This window comes from Perissodus microlepis, chromosome 13 (genome assembly GCF_051167445.1).
Source record: "Perissodus microlepis isolate ML-2025 ecotype Zambia chromosome 13, ASM5116744v1, whole genome shotgun sequence".
In the NCBI taxonomy this organism is placed as follows: Eukaryota; Metazoa; Chordata; class Actinopteri; order Cichliformes; family Cichlidae; genus Perissodus; species Perissodus microlepis.
The window spans coordinates 11,269,435-11,286,856 of NC_140473.1; the positions used below are offsets into that span (position 1 = coordinate 11,269,435).

General features: G+C 39.5%; 1 protein-coding gene across 2 annotated transcripts; it reads right to left on the bottom strand.

Annotated features, from left to right (window-relative positions):
* Positions 1 to 277: 277 nt before the first annotated feature.
* Positions 278 to 4,285, bottom strand: LOC146374743 (kinesin-like protein KIF1B). Of its 2 annotated transcripts, none has more exons than XM_084949182.1 (4): positions 4,201 to 4,285; positions 1,831 to 1,945; positions 1,456 to 1,730; positions 278 to 1,275 (listed from the first exon to the last, which is right to left on the bottom strand). In XM_084949182.1, exons 3-4 carry the CDS (start codon positions 1,471 to 1,473, stop codon positions 1,009 to 1,011), a joined length of 285 nt encoding a protein of 94 aa, XP_084805308.1. In that variant the 5' UTR covers positions 1,474 to 1,730; positions 1,831 to 1,945; positions 4,201 to 4,285; the 3' UTR covers positions 278 to 1,008. The 2 variants fall into 2 exon arrangements, with proteins under 2 accessions (XP_084805308.1, XP_084805307.1); XM_084949181.1 differs by lacking the exon at positions 4,201 to 4,285 and having other exon boundaries at positions 1,456 to 1,511; positions 1,597 to 1,730; positions 1,831 to 3,615.
* Between the last annotated feature and the right edge of the window lie 13,137 nt (positions 4,286 to 17,422).

The window sequence follows — 17,422 nt, forward strand, 5'->3', positions numbered from 1 at the left end:
ATCACGGTGCGTTGGGAAGTTGCAGCTGATGATGATGTTTCTTACCTCACTAAGTGGAGGCGACCTGAGACAGGTGGGGAAGAACTATTGGATTGTTGGAGTACATATTATGAAGTAAAAAAATACAATATCTCAATAAACTGTTGTCCTGTGTCTTAAGGAGTATGAGATATCACTGTCTGCACTCTATGGAGATGGAGCTCAGAGTGAAGCTGTGGCCATACGCTACAGCACCTGTGAGTCACACATTTTCTGATCCTGAACCTTTCTCAAAGTCAGGAGGGGAGAGCCTGAAACCATTTACCTAAGTCACATTAGCAGCAGTGTTCAGCCTAAAAAATAGTTAAAAGTCATGCATTTGAGTCATGCATCCATATTATTTGTTTATTTATTCAATTATTTTCGAGACACTGTTAGTTGTTAGAAGCCAGTGTTTTAATGATAGGACATATATGACAGTAATGAGACAAGCTAAGATATCCAAGATTACCACAAAAACACAAATAGAATCACAGAAAGCTTGTTTGTCTCCAGTTAGTCTTTAGGCCCAGTTACCTTTTACTTTTCTGTGGTCAGTAGCCCTTCATGTCATATTCTGTCTCTATGTACAGTATAGCTTTACTAATACAATAACCTGTACGTAAATGAACTTCAAAAGACAAAAAGCTGAGGGGAGGGAATAGAGAGGAGGAAAGCTGAGCTGGCAGCGGGGTTGCTGGAGGGAAGCGGGGAGGCAAAAGTTCTGTGGAACTTAAAGGTTTGAGTCGCATGAAAAGAGACTTAAGCCACAAGTCTACTTACAAGAGAAAACCATCAAGAATCACAATGATGAATAAGTTTTAACACTTGGTATTTTCTGTATTTTCAAAGGCTTTTCAGAAAGGATGGAAGCGGTGGTTTTCCCGCGTACCGCTCCGCTCGATCAGTTCGTCGTCAGGCCGCCGCGCCGCCTCGCCAGCTTAGATCTGCAGGGAGAGTTTTACGTCTATCCTGCCTTCGACGTTTTTCTCACCTTGGTGGCCAGCTCCTTCTCACGATCCACCAGCTCTCCATGTCAGCGGAATCGTAGCCGCTGCTCTCGCTCGGCCTGATGGCGCTTTCAAAGGTGGTGCTTGAGGTCTGCAAGGAGATGGAGGTGGACGTGGACAGAGTGCCCCAGCTCACGCTGGGGGACAGAGACTCGCTCAGGGACTTGGTGGTGGGAGCTGTTCCCACGGGAGCCGCCTCTCCCAGCTTCTCTCTCAGCGCCACAAGGTGACGGGTCTTTTCATCCACCTGGACGAAAGATGGGGACGAATGTGAGGTGGGGAGAAGAGGGGAGGGTTAGTCATGTAAAGTCTGTACTCTAAAAAACCCTTTTTAGAATAGCACTTTGGTCTTTGAGTTGAAAAGTCTTTTTTCCCTCTACGACATTAAACAGAGATTCATTTCTTTATAAATCTTTTAAGGCCCCACCTCCTGCAGCTGCTCCATCTTCTCTAGCTCCCACTGGTGCTCTAGGATGAGGCTATCTAAGGAAAGAAGGAAACTTTGTAACAGGGCAGATATCTTTGATTGTGAAACAGAGATGGCCACAGTGCAGCAGCCCAGATTTACCAGTCAGGAGTTTTGGAGTATTCAGTCCCAAAGAGGTTCTTGAGAGAACGGGGTGGGGACAACTTGGCGTCTCGGGAGTAAAAGACCATGCAGATGTCTTTGGTGATAATGGCAGGCTGGATGCAATGGTCCAGCTGTAAAGAGGAGATAAAGGGTGTGTGTTAGACACGATGACATCAAGAGACTTAAAAACACGTAAAAAAACAGGTACAACACGGCGGAGCAGTGGCTGACCTCCAGATACGCAGATAAGGTCATGTAGATCTTCTCTCCATAGGGAGTTACGCAGTTGAGCAGGAGGGAGTTGTGCAGGGAGCTGTCCCACACTGCCTCAAAGCGATAGAAAGTGCTGAAAAAGACAGAAAGAGGAAAAGTTAGCTTGACAGCATTATTTTTTATGAAGTCCTACTTGGTGCTAACATTACAGGGTCTCTGTTTACAGCAGTGTGTCATGTTGTTAAAAAAAAGGGAGTGACGTGAGCACAGTTCTGACATATCAAGAAGTGAACGCAGTGACTGAAGCGGTGTTCACATTCATCCTTTAATCATGAAAAAACGTGAGGAATTGCACTGAGGTGAGACCTTGACAACAGACAAATCAGGAGCCACAGAGTGTCAAGTGTCAGCCGACACCAATCGGGACAATGATAAGAAAGAAATTCATTTACAGACACGTGAAAAAGCAGTTTAAGGATCTGGATCTAGATTATTACACCACATCATCATTATACCTGTGATTCAGCAGCTGATGGAACCAACTTTAGCAGCAAAAACTTGAGGTAATCATTTTTTATTAGTGTTTCACAGCAGTGTGGACGGATTTCTGGCCCATTTGTCTTTACAATGTTTCTTCGGTTCATTAAAGTTTGCAGATATTTATTCATTCACAGCTTTCTTAACGTTCAGTCATGTTGAAGTCTCAACTTTGAGCCACTGCAGCACCACTCTGTTGTTGCTTTGCTGCTGCGCTCTGGAGTCACTGACCCAACGATGATCTCTTTGACTCTAGAGTACTTCATGGCTCACTCAGTGACCTGGACACTTTGCAGGTTCTTTGGCAGCAAAAAAGCTCAAATAATCATCACCCGAGCAAAACCGTTGGTATGACCTGTTTGTCTGATATGCCGTGTTTGGTTTTCACCAATGTTGAAGCTGTGCATTAGGGCTTAGGTTTTCAACTTTGCAAACCTAACCCATGCTGCCATGTTGTATTTAGAGGGAAAATGGTTTCTCCTGGAAGCCTTTCCAAACAGGCCATATTTGTTGAGTCTTTTTCTAATTGCACTGCCATGAACTCCAACATTTAGCATGCTAACTGTGGCCTGTAGAGCCTCAGATGTGTGGGGTGAATTTTCTGGGACGTCCACTCCTGGTAAGATTGGAAACAGTCTTTGAATTTTTTAACTTGCGAATAATCTTTCTTGCTGTAAAATGATGGACTTCAAAGCCTTCCCACATTCGTGGGTATCAACAACTGCTTCTCTAATCCTCACTATGTTACCACTTACCTGAATACGCCACACCAGCAAACTGACAGTAGTGGTTACACTTACTGATGATCTATTGCGTTTTGATTAGCACTTGGCTGATACTGACCCTCTTAACTAATTATGGAAATAGTCTTGGATGTACTTAGTTTTTTAAACACCACATCTGAATTTGGGCTCAGTGTTTGTTAAATAAATAATGACCTGGTATAATGTGTTATGTGTTGTTCATCTGAGGTTGCATTTACCTCATATTAAGACCTACTAAGGACCTGATTGTTTTTTTTTAATTATGTCCTGATACATAAAACCTGAGAGCTCACATAACTGCATATGCTCAGAATATACAGCACACATGGATACAAATGACTGCCTTGCAGCAGCAATCGTAAGACCATCACTATGAGCTCTATACAAGGTTGCACTGTTCCTGTTATTAACAGCAGGGGGCACTATCAGCCACAGACTGAGAGCCAGATATGCTCTGCTGGTGCCTCATTGGCCTCATTGTTACTGAGGTAAGACTTTATAGTGAGAAAAAGCTGAGGGGGGAAACATTGATCTGGAAACATCTGAGTGTTACAGAGGATATACATAGCACTATGGTTCAGTGTCACACAATCACAAACAAATACAGAAAAGTACTAAAAAGGGTGTTTCCTCCAAAGATCGCTTTTACTGGTTTGGAGCTTAGGAGGCTTAATATCGACAGGCATGAATGAAGACAGATCAGAACAGCTGTTTTATCACAGCATCCAGTATCAACACAACCATCCACACTCAAGAGCCTGTTGGCTTCAGAGTCAGCAGCTGAATGTCTAAAATATGAAATGTAATTTTTTGGTCCATCAGCTACAGCTACAGCATGAACTGCTTACAGTGAGAAGCAGCCTAAAGCCCGACAGATTCATCTTTCCAGACTGAAAATATCTCAGAGTGAACCGAGTGGTGCATTTTCAGTGTGATCTCACAAAGTCAAATCCCTTTAATGATGTTCTGTCCTGTCTTCCTCTATCAAAAGCACACAAACACTATAAAACATTGTTTCTGTGCTTTGGGTTTGTTGTTTTCTACACAGAGGTATAGTACGACTAAACCCTAAAGGTAGGCTGCTCACCTACAACCAGCTCACGAATATCTTTCCAATGGAGCTCGCTGCCCTTCTCGTGGATGAGGGTCACTGTGATCCCCTGCTGGATCCCCTGCAGCAAACATAACAGGAGTTCAGGATCACAGTGAGCATAGCTAGAGCAACATTACGCTTTAAAAGAAGAGATTCAACTGTGTACAAAGGAAGCAGTTACCACTGTGTGAGTAATAAGAAAACAACATTGTTGGGTCTGTGTTTCCACAAGCCCCGCTAATTCTAGAGACTTATTCATCATGAAGAAAACAAGACAGTCGATCGATCAATCACTTGCACAAGGGAGGCCTGTGTCCACCACGAAAATGACCTCGACGACGACCTCCCTTGCTGCCCTTTTTATTGAGACACAGTTCACACAAAACACGTCAGAACAAAGCCACGCCCAGACAAGGCATTGTATGTATATGTGTGAACTTCTGTATTTAAGTAAGAATGTGTGTGTGTGTGTGTGTGTGTGTGTGTGTGTGTGTGTGTGTGTGTGTGTGTGTGTGTGTGTGTTCTCCTGCTGATCAAAGGGTCATATAGCATAAAAGCAGGAGGAACATCCTTGGTCATAAAGAGGGTAGTCTCCCCCACACCCTAGATGGTTCACCCTAGATAACACAGTGAAGCCATACAAAGGGGAGGAAGTTTACCAACATCAAACAGAGCTTCACAAGGATGTTCCTGTGATTAAAAACACTACTGCCCCCCATCCAGATTCTCGAGAATCTGGGGAGGGGAGGACAGAAAGAATTCCTTAAAACAATCTACAAATGGTAAACATAAAAATGACAAACATTTAACAATTCACTCTAACAAACATGTGCACCAATCCTGTACCTGGTGCAGCAGGTAGGTACCATGGCAGAGCAGGACTCCACTGTGATCCACGATGGCTGGGATGTACCTGTGCATGGAGGGAGGAGGTGACACAACATCCCAAATGATAATATTCTTCGTGGAGATAATTTTTATGGTTCCTTTAAAGCTTGTGCGTGAATATAACACTCCAGGTGGATACTCACTCTCCAGTGGGCTCCAGCTCGCTGATCTCAAACCAGACCAGCAGGTCGTACTTGCTGACACACTGACCCAGGTTGGATTTGGTGATGGTGTTCAACTTAGAGGCTGCAACTGGCACACACACACACACACACACACACACACACACACACACACACACACACAGAAGCTCAACGTTATCAAGCTGGAATTTGTCTGCATTTAAGAGAAGATGAATAAAAGTGAGGAGTATTTACTACATTCTTTGGGTGACTAAATGGAGGATGGATAGGTGACGTGAAAACACTACCAGTGGCAGCACCCTGCTGTCTCACACATCGGGATCACGGTCCTGTTGAAACGGGCTAATCGCTAAAGCTCACAGTTGCATTCGTCTATACTCAATATGATAGAGAGGAATGTTATTACACTTGAAAACTGCTCTATTCACGTCTTCTTTGGTGTGAATGATATGTCATTGACCCTGAAGTTGTCTCCTCAGGACAGTTTCTAAGCAACGGATGGGAATAGGATAGTACTTCCTGGATGCTGTTGGAGGACTGTTGACATAATAAAAATACATTTTATTTATATATGCATATAAAATTAGCCAATGTGATTAGAATACAATCGTCTACACATTTCTAACAAAATCTGCTGCATTAAATATGAATTATCACTGCATGACTGGATCTGCTGTTTGACCCCCACCAACCTGTTCACGTCCTGGCCATGGAGGTGCAGCGAGTGCTGCTGGTAGTGGCCGAACACTTCAAACACGACGGGCTTGCTCTTGATGTGCTCAATAAAAGACTTTGTAGCTTTGACAGAAATCTGTTCCAACAGATAAAAAAAAAAGGGTTTGACAAACTGAGTTGGAATAAAATCGTTGAAGCACAGTTAGTGTGTGTAGGTGCAGATGTGTGTGTGCACCCACATTCTGGACGTGGTAAAAGCCCGGAGGAGCTCCTTTGCCAGTGTTTTTCAGAGGCTTGGTGGAAAAAGCCTCATTGTGACGGTGCAAGAAACTGAGGGGTTCATTCTGGTTCATCACATTGGTGATCACAGCACCACAGGGAACTGTGCTGTCCCCTCTTCTCTTCACCCTGTACACCTCTGACGTCTGCTACAACTCTGAATCTCAGACGTTTGTGGACGACACAGCCATCATGGGGTGTATCTAGGATGACCAGGAAGAGGAGTACAGGAGTCTGGTGAGAAACGTCATTACATGAAGTCACACAAACCACCTGCAACTCAACACTTCAAAGACCAAGCAACTGGTTGTGGACTTCGGGAGGTCCAGACCGGGTCCACTGACAGTTCAGATAGAGAGAGAGGAGGTGGAGGTGGAGGTGGTCAACAAGTACAAGTACCTCGGGCTGTGGGTGGACAACAAACTGGACTGGTCATGCAACACACAGCACCTGTATAAAAAAGGCCAAAGCAGACTGTACTTCCTCAGCAGACTGAGGTCTTTCAACATCTGCAGGAAGCTCCTGAGGTTGCCGGAGGACTATTCTATGCTGTGGTGTGCTGGGGAAGCAGCACTGTGGTTGGCATGAAGCTGGACACTCTGGTGACAGTGGCAGAGAAGAGGACATTAAAGAAAATGCGGGACATTATGGACAATGCTGGGCATCCTCTGCATATGTTCATAAACAACCAAAGGAGTCTGCTCAGCGACAGGTTGGTCTAGGACCAACAGACTTAAAAACTCCTTTGTCCCACACGCCATCAAACTGGTTAATTCCTCGCTGGAGGGGAGAGGGAGGGGAAACAGGAGGACAAAGGAGGGCAGGAACAACTAAGCTGTAGTGTTGTCTCACTGTGCAACAGACTTTAGCTGTCTTCATCTCATTAATGAGTACATTTCACTATTATTCCTATTATATATTCTGTATTTATAAATGTGTATATGTGCTATATTTTTCTGCTTATGCTCATACTCTCATTCCCCTTTACTTGATATTCTAACTCTGTAATATGCAACTTCTGTCAGTGTTCTGATACTGGAAACTGAATTTCCCGGAGGAACCACCCGAGGGATTAATAACGTTCTATCTAATCTACATCGACAACAGAAAAAGAAAATCTGCTGCTTGCAACAGCATTGTGTTAGAAGCATTTTTACTGGAGTGAATGCATTTAACTGTACTTGCATCATCTGTTAAAAGTACTTATATATTGCAATAAGACTGCAAAAAGCAAAGGGGACTGAATTCTATAGTATGTGGTATGTGTATAAGGTGACACATGTATGCAGTTTCCTGCCATTAGTGTAATGTAAACTTGGAATCATCACATATCTACAGGTATTTGTACTGAATGAAATGAGCTGTGGTGATTAAAAGCATCAGCAAAAGCATACTTACTAGTGGCCTTTTCTTCTTAGGTCTGGATCTTGATGCTTCTGGGACTGAAGATCACAGCCAAGTCACCAGTTTCATAAACAATAAACAAACAAAAAGCAAATAAACAAAACACTTTCAGAGATCGCACAACTTTTGTTTTCATCTGCATATGATAATGTTCCTTGAATCGAATCTACCATACACTACCATACACACTCTACTACAGTGTATCAAACTATTCTAAATACTTCCACAAACAATGACATACCCATCTTTGTCTTTTTGTGGCTTTCACCAAAAACTCTCCCCTGGTGGATCCTGTGTTGACGTATGTGATTTTAGGAGAAAAACAAAAACAAAATCATTTTAAATGGTTACATTAAATGTAATAATATCAACATTCAATAGATTTGACTGTACATGTATCAACTGGTGTAAAATACATGTTCCTTGATCCTTGGTCAGGCAACATAAATTACTGTTGTTTCAGCCATCAGGTACTCCTCTAAAATTCAGCCTGGACTCCAAATATAAAGCATACAATACATACAAACATACAAATCACCTTTGCTGGTCTTGTTGCCTGCGTGCTCCACTTGCCCCTCTGAAGTGCTCAGTGGGTCATCCTGTCCCTTGTTGAGCTCAATCTTCTCCATCACATTCCTCACTTCCTCCACCTGCGTGGTCCTCACCTCCCGTGGCTCCATAATCGTTGCCTCCTCCTGGTTGTTGATCATTCGAGTTAGTTTACACAATGGGTCAAACTTTGAACTTTATCCTGCTTTATGCCTCCTGGTTTGTAGCAGACTAAGTATATATGACGTATGAAAGGGAACAGAGTGGAGTTAAAGTGTGAGGGTGAAGGAGAAGATGTTGTGACTCAGTGATGATGATGATGATGATGACCAAACGTCAGTCTACTGGAAGTGCAAAATGCTACAGACCCCTGACTCCACCAAAACATCGTGCTTAAGACTACATACCTTTTCTTCAAGGCCCGTGTACAATGTGCTCTTTAAACAAACTAAAGTAAAATGTGATCATTTCTGCCCAGATTACTAACATTTAAATATCCACAAAGGTTCCGATGCAACGTTATCTATACCCATCACTATTTTATTAAGCTACACCATCACTTGATTTTATGCCATTTACAGTGTGTAAGTACTTTAATACTACTTTAATTAACATAGATTCTCATTCACACATCACATGTATCAGTTACACATCACATGTATCAGTTACACATCACATGTATCAGTTACACATATATCAATGAAGGAAGAAAACAGGCACAAACAGATTGTCAGTTGTCTAAGTAGCTGCAATCTGCAGATCAGTCTTTTGATAACTTTGCTTTCTTTCTATCTTTAAGCGTGACAGCAGCAAAAGTAGCTGTCACTCAAGATTTGGAAAGGAAAAATAAGCCACCGTATGTTGTTAACTACTGCTGAGGAAGAAACCAACACTTATAAATGATGTGCTGCTTATGTGAAAATGGGAGAAGGATTGATGATTGAATTTCTGTTTTTACAGTAAAATGGTCTTCTAACAGGTAAACATAAGAAAATATTTTTAGACACTAAACATAAATCATAACTTTAAAACTGCAGGATCTGAATCTTACCTTTACAAAGGTACTCATAACATCAGCCCATCCTCTGAAGGGATTCCTGAACATAGGCTGTTAGTCTGCAGCCAGGGGTTAATATTTCATATCCGAGTTCTCCTTTTTTGCTCTTCTTCCCAAGAAGCAGTGCTGGTTTGTAGCCAAGGGCATGGAGTTTTTCAAGCTGCAATAAAGCATGATATTTATATTTATTGGACAGCCTGAGGCGTTCTTCAGTAAACTGGACTACCCCACAGCAGAGCTGGACTGGGACAAAAAATCAGCCCGGGCATTTTGACTAGAGACCGGCCCACCAGGTATTATAGGAAAAACCATAAAGCCTTTGAATGAAAACAAACGTCGTTGTGACAGTGATGTACACTGTCTTGTTGGTACATATGTATCAATCTAATAAACTTAAACCTACACCATCCTCCCTATTCTGCTATTCTAAACAGTACTTAGCCGAAACCCAAAGACTGCTTGGTTGAGTTAACTTCCTGAACTATCTACAACATATGGTGGAAACCTGAAATTAAGACAGAGAAGACTAGAGGTGAGACATGACCATTACTGAATATTAAAAATAATAAATGACAGATTTAGTGATATTTTCATCAACTATTTATTTACCACATCAATAAACAGCATGGCAGGGCAAAATATTTTTTCTAACATGGCAACCTTTTAAAAGTGAAAGGAGACAGAAAGACAGGTGAGAAAGAATAAAACTTAACTGACTTTTTGATGGCATTTTACACAAAGTACTAGTACAGTATCTAGAAAATGTGGGAAAATACTGGCATCATGTACAGTACTTTCTTCTGAAGAAATTATGTTGGGACCCTGAAAAAAACTTACTATGTACAATAATGGATTTCTATCAATTTGACATCAGATGAAAACTTTGGTTGTAAGATTCGGATAATTATTTGTTAAAAGCTAGAAATTTTAAATGAGAATAAGAAAGAAAGGTATTTCTTTGTGCCCCCCTTTCCCTGTTAATGCTCTACCTGGCCCCATGGCAAAACTTTGCTAGACCCGCCCCTGCACAGTTACCAGCTGTCAGCTACATAGAAAAGGATCCTGGTGTAAGTTGTCTCTCAGAAACAGTTCATAGCTTTCCTTCAACTCATTCATGTCACCTAAAAGGTAAACCTGTTTCTCCATCACCTGTTCAGCTCTGATGATTCAGTAAGGACATCTCCTGGTTTCATCTTCATGTTTCCCTCTCACCAGATAACCAAACCGATATCGTGACCAGCAGCTTTTATGGCCGTGGCTCCAACAAACATCAGCTGATACTAGAAAGTAATATTAAATAAATTCTAACAACAGCTTATCAAGTTTAAAGGCGCTTCTGCTGTTTAACGCGACCTCCGCTAGTTTCCTCTTTCTGGCGCAAAGCGGGAGATAAACAAGCAAGAGAGACGGGACTTGTGGCAGAAACGCTGATCAGCTGATCATTGATCAGTTTCATGATTGAAGTAGCAGCAGGAGAGGGAGGGGGGAGAGTGAGAGAAGAAGAGGCAGCTGACAGCGTAAAGACACAGAATAACTCCAGCTTTGTGTCTTTTTTTATTGTAGCTGAAGTACGGGACAAATCGCGTTTATTTTCAGCTCAATACAAACCGCATAATATTAACTCTGAATACCAGAGGATTCCGTTTTTTATGGCACGGTTGGCAACTCTACTAACTAACCTTATGAATAAAATAAAGTTCACCAGTAACATCATAGCACCCACCCAACTGTACAGAAACTCCATCATGCTAGCTAGTACACAGTACCAGTTATTGTAACTGACTGTAGCACAACGTTAGCACAAGGAAAATAAACTACACCTAAACTTGGTTTGACCCAGATAGACTGCAGGTCATAACTTCTTACCTGAAGCTCATTTCACCTGACAGTCGGACTGGCGGCCGCCTTGGGTCTCTCCACCTCCGCCACCCCTTTCCCCCATCCACCTGCTGGCCTCCACCACTTGCTAATTTTACTGAATCCGTGTAAGCTCCACCATAGCCACTACCAAACAATTGAGTTATTTTTACACGTCTGCCAGCATCTGTCCAATCCGCCACCTTTCACTGTTTACACGGTTACGAAAAAAAGACAACAACAAAACATTGGCCCATTTAAAACGAAAAATGACCATCGGCCCACCGGGCAAATGCCCGGTATGCCCGATGGCCAGTCCAGCTATGCTGATGGGGACTGTGAGGGTTTGTAGTTAAATTCCTGCTCTTACAGGATCAGTGAGTGTCTGTTTAAAGAGTATTAACATACTTTTACATCACTATGGAACACCAGCATTTCTGCAGAGGACAGAACCCCCTGCCTTAATCTACCATGATGCTCTGTGCTATGTTGTCATGGCAATATGAAGTCAAATAAATACAAATGTAGAAAAATGCACATTTAAAGGAGGACAAGAAGACAGGCAACTGGAAGAGCTTTTGAAGCAGGAAAACTTTTCTGGATTTCTCTTAATTTAACTGGAAATTTTGCTAATACAAGTCAAGGAGGAAACAAGGAGGCAGGTTGGATTATATTTGAGGACAGGACGCATGAAGGAGAAGCATGAGGAGAGAGAAACAGCAGAGCGATGGTGAAGATCTAATCGTGGATCAAGTCGAAGAAGCAAGCATCAAAACTGTGAGTAAACATAACACACAAAGAGTTAAAAATTACTGTGCTGATTAAGGAAACATTAAATTTGGTTAGTTTGGGGTCTCGAGCTTCAGGTTTGTGGCTTCAGTTACTCTTAAAATTGAGGAAAGACAAAAAATGTTTCTTTTGAAAGGTTGTTGGAGGATTCTTACTGTAAGAAATATCTGGGTGTTCATCTGCTTTTATTTAAAAAAAAAAAAGTTGAATTTTATTTAGTCACATTGGAAAGGGAAAATTGGAGGATCAGGACAATAACGTGGCCAAATTTACTGTTTCCTTAATCAGAACAATAATTTTGATCTGAACTAGAAATGTTGAAATGGGTTATTTTCTTTCTTCTCTACTGATCACTGTGTTACATGTTTAGTTACTTGTCAGTCTACATAGTTAATGGTACTTTTAAAAAAAATGCAGTTTATTCTTAATTTTGTAGAAAAAGGCTCTGCACCTGTGAAAAACAAATCCAAACCCCCAAAATCACTGTAGATCAGAGTAGCTAAGCTCTGGTTAACTGCAATTATATTACAGGAGATTAAAAATATTAGGATGATTGAAAGAAACAAAGATTGCTTTAGTGTCTGAAGATTTGACTTTCTTATTGAAAGAGACGAAAACTAATCCATGTGTGACACTGAGAAAAAACTAAAAGCTAAAAAGATCTGGAGGTCCAACTGTTGTTATACAAATGTGCAAACTTGATTTAATGACATTAGAAAGAAAAAATGGGATGTTTAAAAAGGTAATATATAAAAATGATTTTTATATTACTTGAAAAAATGATGTTGGTTAGTGCAGCTGTATTTGGAAAAACTGCTGGGTCACTAGTAAGATGAGATTTAATGTGATAAACTGAGGGAAGGTAATATAATCTGCACACTCGCTATTATTGTTGTAATCCACACACCACCATTATTGTTGCATCCATACACCAGCAAATATTTTATCAAACATTAATCATAATTGGTGATCAATGCAAGTTTTAAGCAATTATATTTATTTGCATTCAAAACCAATTTACAAAATATAAAAAAGAATCTTGTTTTTTTTTAAGAAAAAAAGACGTTTCTAACTGACTTCAGTTAGCTGAGCTGTAGAGGAGATTGATGAGCACGCAATAAAGTGAACTTGTTAGGGAGAGATTGCAATCAACTCAAATTTTGATGATAGACACAGATAAAAATGAGCGTTTTTTTAGACACTGGTGTGTGGACCAATCACATGATTATAAACCAGGTGAAAATTGACTTCAAACTTTTGAGCTGTAGTGTAGATTGATTACAATGATAGCGTATAGTTATCTATTACAGAAGAATGTATAGAAGTATGAGGACAGAAAGACACTGTTAAAAAGCTATGAGCTGTCTTGATGCAGAGAAAGTGGAGTTTGTCATCCTGGAGCTGCTGCCAAGATGAATGATGCTCTGCCTCTGTGCTCAAGTTCAGACATAGGCTTTAAGCAACCATGAGCCACTGATAAGCGTGATAGATTAATAAGCATGTATAAAGTGGACTTGTTAAACAGCTCTGATAGGAGAAAGTCAATGAGCATGCAATAAAGTGGACTTGTTAGGGACAGTTTACCATCAGCCTTGATAAAGTTGAACTTATTTTGTATTGAAAGACAGACTTTAAAGTAGATTCTTATTTGATACTGGTGATAAAATCCAGGTCAGATACAGTTACATACAAGCATACAGTACACACTACTGCTCAAAGGTCAGAGGTCAGTTAGAAAAGTCCCTGCTTTTAATAGAAAATTGGCTTTAATGTAACATCACATGAAGGTTATCAGTAATGTTTCACAGCTTTAATCAAATCCTTCATCATCCATAATTGTGATGGAAAAATGTCTGCAAGCGTGCAGGAGCCCATTTATAGAGACAATCAGTCCTGTGTTATAATGTTCATTGAAGTTTATCAGGTCAGACGACCAACAGATGATAAGAAATATAATCTTACTAATTATTAGAGTTGAAAAGTACTTTGCTAAGCAAAATTCAATGAGGTTAGGCTTGAGCTTGAGACGTTAACATAAAAGGTTCAGTTGGTGATGCATGAAAGAAAATAATTTTCTTCTAAAAGTCTATTGGAGAATTCTGATTGTAAGAAATGAAAAATATTCAAAGACTGAAACTGTTAAAAAAAAGTGAAGGTTTTGTGCAGCCGGGTGTTGCAGCCCCTTTAGAGGAAAATGTAAACTTGGCTTCATGAGATTAAAAACAAACACTGGGATGATCCAGACACATTTATTGTTTCTTTAATCACCACAATAGTTTCAGTTTGTGTAAAAATCTTTAAAAAGCTGTTTTGAGTGATAAGTTAGGCTTTAATGTGTTAAGCTTGCATTAGATAAGACAATGTACCACCCCATATGGAAAAGAAATAGTAAACACTTATATGTGATTACTCATGAAAGTGGCCACTTTCATGAGTAAATCATATAAGGCTTACATGATTTACTCATGAAAGTGGCCACTTTCTCATTACTTTCATATATTGTTTTAGTAAGTATCCAAAACATACAAGTTTCATTATATAATTTTTCAAGGGATCTTATATCTGTTTTCACTCTTATCTGCTTTTCATACAAGTTTCACACAAGACAGATACAAACTTTATAAGATTTATATATATCTTTTCCATATGGGACTGAACACAGGAGGGATTATTGCTGAAAATGGGTCTCTGAACACCTCTGTAGATATTCTATTAAAAATCATTGATGATTTGTGATCAGTGTTAATATTAAGCATTTATATGATTATTTTGATAAATTGCTGTGATTCAATCTGAAACCAAATTTGAGTCTATTCTGAAAACAAGACATTTCTAATTCACCTCAGACTTTTGAGCTGTAGTCTACATTGTAATGATAGTGTATGGTTATTGATTAGAGCAGATGATATGAGACTATCAGGAGAGACTGTTAAAAAGCTATGAGCTGTCTTGATGCAGAGAAAGTGGAGTTTGTCATCCTGGAGCTGCTGCCAAGATGAATGATGCTCTGCCTCTGTGCTCAAGTTCAGACATAGGCTTTAAGCAACCATGAGCCACTGATAAGCGTGATAGATTAATAAGCATGTATAAAGTGGACTTGTTAAACAGCTCTGATAGGAGAAAGTCAATGAGCACGCAATAAAGTGGACTTGTTAGGGACAGTTTACCATCAGCCTTGATAAAGTTGAACTTATTTTGTATTGAAAGACAGACTTTAAAGTAGATTCTTATTTGAAACTGGTGATAAAATCCAGGTCAGATACAGTTACATACAAGCATACAGTACACACTACTGCTCAAAGGTCAGAGGTCAGTTAGAAAAGTCCCTGCTTTTAATAGAAAATTGGCTTTAATGTAACATCACATGAAGGTTATCAGTAATGTTTCACAGCTTTAATCAAATCCTTCATCATCCATAATTGTGATGGAAAAATGTCTGCAAGCGTGCAGGAGCCCATTTATAGAGACAATCAGTCCTGTGTTATAATGTTCATTGAAGTTTATCAGGTCAGACGACCAACAGATGATAAGAAATATAATCTTACTAATTATTAGAGTTGAAAAGTACTTTGCTAAGCAAAATTCAATGAGGTTAGGCTTGAGCTTGAGACGTTAACATAAAAGGTTCAGTTGGTGATGCATGAAAGAAAATAATTTTCTTCTAAAAATCTATTGGAGAATTCTGATTGTAAGAAATGAAAAATATTCAAAGAGTGAAACTGTTGAAAAAAGTGAAGGTTTTGTGCAGCCGGGTGTTGCAGCCCCTTTAGAGGAAAATGTAAACTTGGCTTCATGAGATTAAAAACAAACACTGGGATGATCCAGACACATTTATTGTTTCTTTAATCACCACAATAGTTTCAGTTTGTGCAAAAATCTTTAAAAAGCTGTTTTGAGTGATAAGTTAGGCTTTAATGTGTTAAGCTTGCATTAGATAAGACAATGTACCACCCCATATGGAAAAGAAATAGTAAAAACTTATATGTGATTACTCATGAAAGTGGCCACTTTCATGAGTAAAAACTTATATGTGATTACTCATGAAAGTGGCCACTTTCATGAGTAAAAACTTATATGTGATTACTCATGAAAGTGGCCACTTTCTCATTACTTTCATATATTGTTTTAGTAAGTATCCAAAACATACAAGTTTCATTATATAATTTTTCAAGGGATCTTATATCTGTTTTCACTCTTATCTGCTTTTCATACAAGTTTCACACAAGACAGATACAAACTTTATAAGATTTATATATATCTTTTCCATATGGGACTGAACACAGGAGGGATTATTGCTGAAAATGGGTCTCTGAACACCTCTGTAGATATTCTATTAAAAATCATTGATGATTTGTGATCAGTGTTAATATTAAGCATTTATATGATTATTTTTGATATATTGCTGTGATTCAATCTGAAACCAAATTTGAGTCTATTCTGAAAACAAGACATTTCTAATTCACCTCAGACTTTTGAGCTGTAGTCTACATTGTAATGATAGTGTATGGTTATTGATTAGAGCAGATGATATGAGACTATCAGGAGAGACTGTTAAAAAGCTATGAGCTGTCTTGATGCAGAGAAAGTGGAGTTTGTCATCCTGGAGCTGCTGCCAAGATGAATGATGCTCTGCCTCTGTGCTCAAGTTCAGACATAGGCTTTAAGCAACCATGAGCCACTGATAAGCGTGATAGATTAATAAGCATGTATAAAGTGGACTTGTTAAACAGCTCTGATAGGAGAAAGTCAATGAGCACGCAATAAAGTGGACTTGTTAGGGACAGTTTACCATCAGCCTTGATAAAGTTGAACTTATTTTGTATTGAAAGACAGACTTTAAAGTAGATTCTTATTTGAAACTGGTGATAAAATCCAGGTCAGACACAGTTACATACAAGCATACAGTACACACTACTGCTCAAAGGTCAGAGGTCAGTTAGAAAAGTCCCTGCTTTTAATAGAAAATTGGCTTTAATGTAACATCACATGAAGGTTATCAGTAATGTTTCACAGCTTTAATCAAATCCTTCATCATCCATAATTGTGATGGAAAAATGTCTGCAAGCGTGCAGGAGCCCATTTATAGAGACAATCAGTCCTGTGTTATAATGTTCATTGAAGTTTATCAGGTCAGACGACCAACAGATGATAAGAAATATAATCTTACTAATTATTAGAGTTGAAAAGTACTTTGCTAAGCAAAATTCAATGAGGTTAGGCTTGAGCTTGAGACGTTAACATAAAAGGTTCAGTTGGTGATGCATGAAAGAAAATAATTTTCTTCTAAAAGTCTATTGGAGAATTCTGATTGTAAGAAATGAAAAATATTCAAAGACTGAAACTGTTAAGAAAAGTGAAGGTTTTGTGCAGCCGGGTGTTGCAGCCCCTTTAGAGGAAATTGTAAACTTGGTTTCATGAGGTTAAAAACAAACACTGGGATGATCCAGACACATTTATTGTTTCTTTAATCACCACAATAGTTTCAGTTTGTGCAAAAATCTTTAAAAAGCTGTTTTGAGTGATAAGTTAGGCTTTAATGTGTTAAGCTTGCATTAGATAAGACAATGTACCACCA